Source organism: Monopterus albus, unplaced genomic scaffold (genome assembly GCF_001952655.1).
Source record: "Monopterus albus unplaced genomic scaffold, M_albus_1.0 scaffold168.1, whole genome shotgun sequence".
In the NCBI taxonomy this organism is placed as follows: Eukaryota; Metazoa; Chordata; class Actinopteri; order Synbranchiformes; family Synbranchidae; genus Monopterus; species Monopterus albus.
This window is the reverse complement of record NW_018128048.1, coordinates 47,935-57,373: the sequence shown is the minus strand read 5'-3', so window position 1 is coordinate 57,373 and position 9,439 is coordinate 47,935. Positions and strand designations below refer to the sequence as shown.

Genomic DNA, 9,439 nt, shown 5'->3' with positions numbered 1-9,439 from the left:
CACGAACATTTTGAGTCTGTGGCAAACTTTGATTAGATGTGCACACACACACAAACAAATCCCAAATCACATATCTTAATCTTGTTGGGTGGTTACAGTATGTTATGCTCATGGTTACCTGTCAGTACTTCACAAATGCACATGCACACTTCCTGGTGTGCATATCTTAGATAAACTATCATCAGAACACACACACACACACACACACACACACCTGAGGAGGCTGAACCTGACTGTCTATATGGGTGTTTCTTTCATAAGCAGTTGATAACAGACAAACTGATGGACAAAGAACAAAGGACATAACGACTGACGGAGACTCCGCACAGTTGGTTTCCAGTCTAAAACTCACAATTTCAAAATGAAAACCAATTTAAGGTAAATAGAGCTGCGCTCGGGATTTGGGGCTTCACATCATTTCATTCCACTCTGGATGACGGAAACCGCTTTGATGCAGATGAAAGTGTGCTGATATTTTTGTGTGAAGGAAATGTCTCCAAGTTGGAGATGAACTGAAAGTAAAGGTTCTGATATAGTGCTGCTTCAGGTGGATTGTTGAAGGCTTGAAGAAAAACATCTAATCAACAAAAAAACTGAAGATATCAAGGTACGATTTTATTAAATTTAAATGACAATTAGGTCAATGGTGACCACAATTTAAAAATTCACTTCATTCATATTTTAGTTTAAAATACACATTACACTGTATGTAACTGAACAGAAAGTTTACTAACTTTAGATCCTTCTTTGAAATTCCTTCCTCTTTGACTCACAGACTCCACATAGGCCACCATAAGCCTAAAAGCATTGGAGTAGACGAGCACAATGGAGGAATTGAAATACAGAGTAAAGAAAAGAGATGGAAGACACAGGTAAAAAAATAATCATTCACAAAATGCGTTTCCTCTTGAAGGTCATCACATTTCACTTCTGCTTTATTTAGGCAGGGACTGATATTACAGATGAAAGTCAGAGGATGTTTTGTAACAGGAGTTTAACCACACGCATCACATTTATGTAGACGGTAACCCGCTGAGCCCAGCTACTTCATGTTTCTCTTAATTAGCCTCCTTGAACAATTTACAGTGGCCGTTCACTTTTTGGTGTTGTACGTTCAATTTGAATGCATAAAATTGACAATTTTGCACAACAGTCTATAGTTGATAGCATACAATGACGGTCAGAAAACACATTTTTAGACATTTTTGCAAAGTTTTCAGAAATCAAAAACAGAAATCTCTCCTACGTACAGTGGGTACGGAAAGTATTCAGACCCCCTTAAATTTTTCACTCTTTGTTATATTGCAGCCATATGCTAAAATCATTTAAGTTCATTTTTTCCTCATTAATGTACACACAGCACCCCATATTGACAGAAAAACACAGAATTTTTGACATTTTTGCAGATTTATTAAAAAAGAAAAACTGAAATATCACATGGTCATAAGTATTCAGACCCTTTGCTCAGTATTTAGTAGAAGCACCCTTTTGAGCTAATGGCTGGGCCATTTAAGAACAGTCACGGAGTTGTTGTGAAGCCACTCCTTCGTTATTTTAGCTGTGTGCTTAGGGTCATTGTCTTGTTTGAAGGTGAACCTTCGGCCCAGTCTGAGGTCCTGAGCACTCTGGAGAAGGTTTTCGTCCAGGATATCCCTGTACTTGGCCGCATTCATCCTTCCCTCGATTGCAACCAGTCGTCCTGTCCCTGCAGCTGAAAAACACCCCCATAGCATGATGCTGCCACCACCATGCTTCACTGTTGGGACTGTATTGGACAGGTGATGAGCAGTGCCTGGTTTTCTCCACACCTACCGCTTAGAATTAAGGCCAAAAAGTTCTATCTTGGTCTCATCAGACCAGAGAATCTTATTTCTCACCATCTTGGAGTCCTTCAGGTGTTTTTTAGCAAACTCCATGCAGGCTTTCATGTGTCTTGCACTGAGGAGAGGCTTCCGTCGGGGCACTCTGCCCTAAAGCCCCGACTGGTGGAGGGCTGCAGTGATGGTTGACTTTTTACAACTTTCTCCCATCTCCCGACTGCATCTCTGGAGCTCAGCCACAGTCATCTTTGGGTTCTTCTGTACCTCTCTCACCAAGGCTCTTCTCCCCCGATAGCTCAGTTTGGCCGGACGGCCAGCTCTAGGAAGGGTTCTGGTCGTCCCAAACGTCTTCCATTTAAGGATTATGGAGGCCACTGTGCTCTTTGGAACCTTAAGTGCAGCAGAAATTTTTTTTGTAACCTTGGCCAGATCTGTGCCTTGCCACAATTCTGTCTCTGAGCTCTTCAGGCAGTTCCTTTGACCTCATGATTCTCATTTGCTCTGACATGCACTGTGAGCTGTAGGGTCTTATGTAGACAGGTGTGTGGCTTTCCTAATCACATCCAATCAGTATAATCAAACACAGTTGGACTCAAATGAAGGTGTAGAACCATCTCAGGGATGATCAGAAGAAATGGACAGCACCTAAGTTAAATATATGAGTGTCACAGCAAAGGGTCTGAATACTTTAGGACCATGTGATATTTTAGTTTTTCTTTTTTAATAAATCTGCAAAAATGTCAAAAATTCTGTGTTTTCTGTCAATATGGGGTGCTGTGTGTACATTAATGAGGAAAAAAATGAACTTAAATGATTTTAGCATATGGCTGCAATATAACAAAGAGTGAAAAATTTAAGGGGGTCTGAATACTTTCCGTACCCACTGTATATAAAAGTATTAAAACTCTTAATTCCCTTTGGCATTTATCATTCCTTAAATTCTGACCAGTCTCAATGTCAATCAATAAATCATTTTATTTAAAATGTATTATAATGCATTGTCACTTTACATACAATACATACAGTATAAAAATACATATACATAGAATAACAAGATAAAAACAGCTGGACCAAAGAGAAAAAAAGATATATTTATTCCTGGATTTATGGATACAAGTTTTAAGCTTGGATTTTGTCCATGTCCAAACCTTTACCCACTCTACATAAAGGCCTGGTTGATGAAGAGCTGCTTAAGAATAATTAATGCCAACAAGATGCACCTAAGCTTCACCACACTGTGGTAAGGGCTCTAAATATACTTTTGTAAATGAGAGATTTAAGTTTTTAATTTTTAAAAATTTTGCAAAGGTTTTTCAAGCATGTTTTTCATTTTGTGCTTTTAGATTATTCAGTGTAGACTGATAGGTTAAATGGAAATATTATTCACATTTAAATTCACATCACAAGAAAGTGTGCCAAAAGTCAAGAGGTCGGGAAACTTTTTGAAGTCACTCTGTACTAGAGGGGGAACAAACTCTGTCTAGCTACTGTAGAAACTAGCAGTAGAAACATTCATAAAGGTTTTGACATTTGTAGGAGTGGTGTAACACACAGAAACTTTTCAGAAACTTTATCAGGTTGTCACAAAAGCTTTTTATATCTATTTGGATCCATCCCTAAGGTAAGTGGACCCACATCATTCCTTCGTTTTTTTGTGTTAAATTGCTGCTTAGTGACATTTATACTCATCATAAATAAGTTCAGCTGCCCACAACATAAAAAATTGAGAGAACATTTTAAACATGTAACTAAATTATTTATATAATAAAACATTATTTGTATTTGAACCCTACAACTGCACTGGGACATATTGCAGGAGTTTTTCTTTAAAAACTAGAGGTTGTTTATACTGTATAATGTGATGAGCAGGAAGAATATAAAGGTGGTCTATGAGTGTTTATTATAAAAAAAAAAACTAGAATGCTACTGACAGTCCAAAGCATAATTCTTTATTTAAAAATGTAATTGAATCACAGTGGGCTAAAGTATCGCTAAAATGACAAAAATCTGAAGTGACCAATTTCAGATCAAGCTAATATGCACAGCACAGGAACAACATCTGGGTCATTTTGCTGTACTTGTATGATGGTCCCTAACTTCAGGTTGTCAGTTTTAGTCTACTGTCAAGTCAAGCAACATAACAGGTCTCAATATTAAATCTTATTATTTTAAAAGGAAAAAAAACATACAACTCAAAACCCCCAAAAAATTTGCTTAAAAATGATGAAAAACTGAGGATGTAACTCACTGAATGACTGAATATCTCAGTGAAAACGTTATTACTGTGAATATTCTACACAAATTCAAATAATCTTGGATGCTGTTTATTTCTGCTTGTACAGTGCCTTGCGAAAGTATTCGGCCCCCTTGAACTTTGCGACCTTTTGCCACATTTCAGGCTTCAAACATAAAGATATAAAACTGTAATTTTTTGTGAAGAATCAACAACAAGTGGGACACAATCATGAAGTGGAACGAAATTTATTGGATATGTCAAACTTTTTTAACAAATAAAAAACTGAAAAATTGGGCGTGCAAAATTATTCAGCCCCCTTAAGTTAATACTTTGTAGCGCCACCTTTTGCTGCGATTACAGCTGTAAGTCACTTGGGGTATGTCTCTATCAGTTTTGCACATCGAGAGACGGAAATTTTTGCCCATTCCTCCTTGCAAAACAGCTCGAGCTCAGTGAGGTTGGATAGAGAGCGTTTGTGAACAGCAGTTTTCAGTTCTTTCCACAGATGGGGGGGGGGGGGGGGTCTCTTTCTCATGCAGAAAGCTATTTACAGGGAAATGCGATGGATTAGCTGAAGCTCATCAATAGGGAGCGCCTGCTCACCCGGTGCTTTACAGACTGGCCACCAATCGAAGGGAATTTCAATATTTACCTACATCCTCGTTTTGTTAGTTGCAGTTAAGCAAACACGCAATTCGCTAATTCATGTTAGTGGATGAGTGAGACTTGTTTAAGTATTTTCCTTCCACGCTAATGATGATTCATTTGAATGACTTTAGGTGTGAATTTTGACTCACGGGCCATTGAATACAGATAAACAACAGGGTGGTTCGTTTTAACATCTATCCATGAGCCAATTTAACGATCATATTACAATTACATTAACTGGGCAGATAGTTTTGTTCTGACCTATTGTACATATGTTATTTGTCTGTCACACACACACACTCCTGCAAACAGAAGTATATAAAATGTATTCACACACTGTTGGAGTGAGATGAAATACACAAGGATTAAAGGCACCCAACACCACAAAGTCACATCACAAAATGCCAAAACAGTCAAAAGTGCATTCATCAGTCTACATGAATTAAATCGATCGTTTCATGTATTTGTTTTATACAGTGTGGCTCCGATGGCATTAGTACCCCTGCAGAGGCAGATCATGAGGAATTGTTTAGTGTTAGGCTGTACCGGAGATCTTTGAGTTCTGAAAATCATTTTCGAGCTGAGGTTAACAATTGTTTAGGTCCTTTTGATGAAGGAAAGCAAAGCAACAAATTACTGAAAAAGTCTAGTTTGTGTTGGCCGCTACAAAGTATTAACTTAAGGGGGCTGAATAATTTTGCACGCCCAATTTTTCAGTTTTTTATTTGTTAAAAACGTTTGAAATATCCAATAAATTTCGTTCCACTTCATGATTGTGTCCCACTTGTTGTTGATTCTTCACAAAAAATTACAGTTTTATATCTTTATGTTTGAAGCCTGAAATGTGGCAAAAGGTCGCAAAGTTCAAGGGGGCCGAATACTTTCGCAAGGCACTGTACATTACCTGGTTATCATGTTGACAAATAAGGTCATTGTGCTCTCAGTCAGAAATGACCAGCAGTCTGTCCTCGTGGTTCAATAAAGAAATAGTTTTACTGTCATTGTTTGCAGAAGCTGCAGAAAAGAGGTGAAAGGTCAGTTTAGAGTTTGTGTTAACAACTTACAAGAAATGAAAGAATAACACCGTTAATTTACTTTATTTTTAAAGGACAGCACAGATTATTCTTTGACTAACAAAGCCACTGAGCTAAAATTTACTATGCCATTAAGTTTTAAAGTCGTATTTGATTGGCTGTACTAGTTAGGCAGATTTACAAAATAATACATTCGCCACACTATGCAGCATTAAACTAGGCAGCTATTCCTTCCTGTTCATGCAGGCAATCAAAGTTTATTAACCACTACATCACTGCTAGGAGATTGTCATCAGGATGAATATTATTACTCAGTTGTTCATCCAGTGATATATAATTAAGTGCTGTATTAACAGGTTTCCATTTGGTATAGTTTGCAGTTTGAGGAAACTATTAATTTACTCTGTGCACAGCTGAGTTTATCTTTATTGTGGCTAATAATGTCATCCCAGCAGATATTGACCATTACTATGGGAATGCTGTACCACTTAAAAGGTTAAATATGTGCTCAGTTTTAATCACATTCTGAATATTGGCACCACTGAGGTCAATAAAACCTGGCTGTTTCTGGGTTCAGATCTTTTAAAAATACATGACATTGCTTTGCTCTTACTGTAAAACAACTAACATTTCTTCAAATTATGAGTTTAAACTGTCAGATCCTCAAAAAAAATCTTTGTTTTCATTGAGCAGATTAAGTAACAGTGTCACCACTCTGTGCTACAGTTTTCTTTAATTCTCCATAGAAAAATATACATTTGTACGCTGTATGTTCTTACAGAATTGTATGAGTATATAATTGGTAGGTTATATTAAAATTACTACAGGTTACCTCCCCAGAATTTCAAAAGTTTTTTTCTGACTTCCAATCAACTAAAAGGTCTTAAACAACTTATTTCTTCTAAAATCAGAAGCCTTTCATGGTTAAAGGTGTATTAAATGAGAATTTTCACTGTCTGAAAAATCCAGTGAAAATGGGACAGGAAGGACGTGGTGTCTCTCAGCTATTGAAATAATGTGATTTTAATTTGGGAGCAATTTGAGCTTTGTATGATATCAGTAGTAACCAGAGCATTCTACTGTACTGATTTTTTAATGCTAGCTTCAGACTGAAGGCTTAATTTTGTACAGTTTGTTGCAATCAGGCATTTACGTCATCACGAGAAAACAAGGCTTGATGGAAGAGGCAAACAGAGTTAGCAGCATCTTATGGTGTAAGTTTGTTTCAAGTTTCACTAAAACCCCTGTGGTGTAAAGAAATTAATTAGGTATAGTAGCTTTAATTCATCATCAAAGAAAAGAGTGTGTCACTCTTCTCAAAACTGCACTCGCGTCTCCTTTAAAAAATCTAATTGGGATTTTAAAATTTTGAATATATTTTTTAAAATCTCATTTTACATCTGTGATCATATTTGTTATGGTACAGTCAATGGTCACCATGTGTCATCAGTGTGTCAAGCAGACAGCCCACACCCTGGTGATTCATCTGCACTTGACATTAATCAGCCAGCAGCTGGGGATGGCAGAGAGGCTTGGATGTCATTAGTTTGGTTTACAGTGCCAAAAAACACAGGTAGAAATCCTTCCCTTCATGCCAGTAGCTTTCATCTGACAGCAGTGTGAAATGACTACTAACAAAGTATAGAAACTAACAAAAATAAAACAAGATCTGGGAATACTGTATACAGTACACTGACAGCTAGGAAGGGTAAGATTAATCTGTACCCTGGCCCCTCTGAGGAAATGTACTAGGCCTCTGTGGGTCCAGTTATTTTTTATTGATAGACTAATAAAGGATCATTTTTTTCTGTCCTATGGCTATATAACCAACGTCCATCCCCACACCCCGATCATAATCTGCATCAGCCAGTCCTTTGAATTATCATTATTATACCATGATAAACATCTTAATTTTGTCTTACTAGTTTCCTTGTGACAGACTGATGTGGTCTCTGGTTTATGACTTCACCCATACATCATCCCTTTATTCACGGCCACATCTCTCCAGTTTCTTTCCAGCCTGTAATCTAATAAATAACACATTAGGACATTCTGACCTCTAGTTTTAAGACAATAAACTGGTACTTTCAGAAAACTACACAGCACATTTTTTTTACACAGATGCACAGTAAATCATTTAATCAAAAACTGTTTCCAAGTCCAGAAGAAGTCTGTAATTCACTGGAATTCTAGCATCAAACTGCCATCTTGATGAAGTAAACTGTGAATATAATTTTCCTAATATAACTTTGATAATAACTGAAGTCAATCAATACATATGTGTGTGTCTCAGGGACACATGGGATCCATTCCAGCTGAACCCAGTAGGAGCTGAGAAGGAGAGCAAGAGAAGATGTTTCCAAATAGCTCAGTACCTGGTGGCTGTTATTGTGGGGTTGGCTGTCTTGGCGAGTGCTGTTGTGGCTAAGGTAGGATTGTCTGTCTCTCTCTATTTATAAAGTTATCTATTTACTGTTGGGTCATAAGAAGGAGAAGCAGCGTCATAAAGTTCCTAGCACTAAATGTGAAACCTCAAGCTAAAAATCTTCAGTCTGACACCACCAGAACTGCCTTTAATCATCTTTTAAAAATCTGGTACAGTCCTCTCACAAGCAGACTCTGAATGTGTTCCTTCATAACTATTAGCAGTGGTTACTAGGGTTTCCTTCTCTGTTCTACCCAAGAAAGCTTTTCAAAAATATTTAAATTTGGGATGTCCCTGTAATTATATGAAGCATTTATTTTGCATATATTGCAATTTTATATGAACGCCCTTTAAATTATTTTCATTTGATCCCTTGTCCATCAAAGTGTTGTTGGTTCAGTGACATTTTTCCTTGGGTCTTTTTTAATGAAGATTCTGTTGGTGCTGCTCTCGTCTTTTGTTACTTATGCAAACTTCCTAGTCCTTCCTCCATTCCACAGTTAAATGTTTTATAGTCTTATAATCTATAATGTTTTATATCTTTTGTATGCAGGAATTTAGTATATGGTCCTAGAAAGAAAGTCACTTTCGGCTTTTCCCGTTGAGGGGTCGCCACAGAGAATCGTCACACTGATGATTTGCATGTTGACATTTGGCACGTGTTTTATGCCGGATGCCCTTCCTGACGCAACCCTGATTCGAACCTAGGACACCACGGCGAAAGCGCTGCGCCTTAACCTCTAGCCTACCCGGGACAGCTAATTTAGTATATGGTCCTATTTTTTATACATCTACTTTACTTTTTGACATATGAGAGATGGTTCTTTTTGTAGTTTTTTGATTATATCTAAGTTGTTGTTCCTATAGGAAAAAACTGGATACTGTTGTAATTGTACATAAACTGCAAACATGTTATATTTAATGTTAAAGAGCAAAAATTTAAAAAAACAAAAAAACATTTTAGGTTAGTATTTGGAATTATATCTTAGTTTTTTGGGTTGGTACAATGACTGCAGTTTAATTGTGCTATCAGAAATCATCATCATCAACAACTTTATTTATATAGCACATTTAACACAGCCAGAGCTGACCAAAGTGCTTAAAACAATATCCACAAAAACCCATTAAAACAAAATAAAGCAAGCACACTTAAAACAACCACCCGTCATGAAACAAAGGCTCAACAAGACGAAGGCTAATACTGGTTTGAACGCCAAACGGTACAGATGAGTCTTCAAATAAGTTTTAAAAGTGAACAACGAGGGGGCCTGCCTAT

At 37.1% G+C, this 9,439-nt stretch overlaps 1 protein-coding gene across 1 annotated transcript in view; it reads left to right on the top strand.

The window, feature by feature from the left end:
• Nucleotides 1–825: 825 nt before the first annotated feature.
• Nucleotides 826–9,439, top strand: part of chs1 (chitin synthase 1) — a 34,156-nt gene continuing 25,542 nt past the window's right edge. The window contains exons 1-2 of the mRNA XM_020615661.1: nucleotides 826–872; nucleotides 8,032–8,167. Of these exons, the coding sequence (XP_020471317.1) occupies nucleotides 826–872; nucleotides 8,032–8,167 (183 nt within the window). The remainder of the gene's footprint in view (nucleotides 873–8,031; nucleotides 8,168–9,439) is intronic.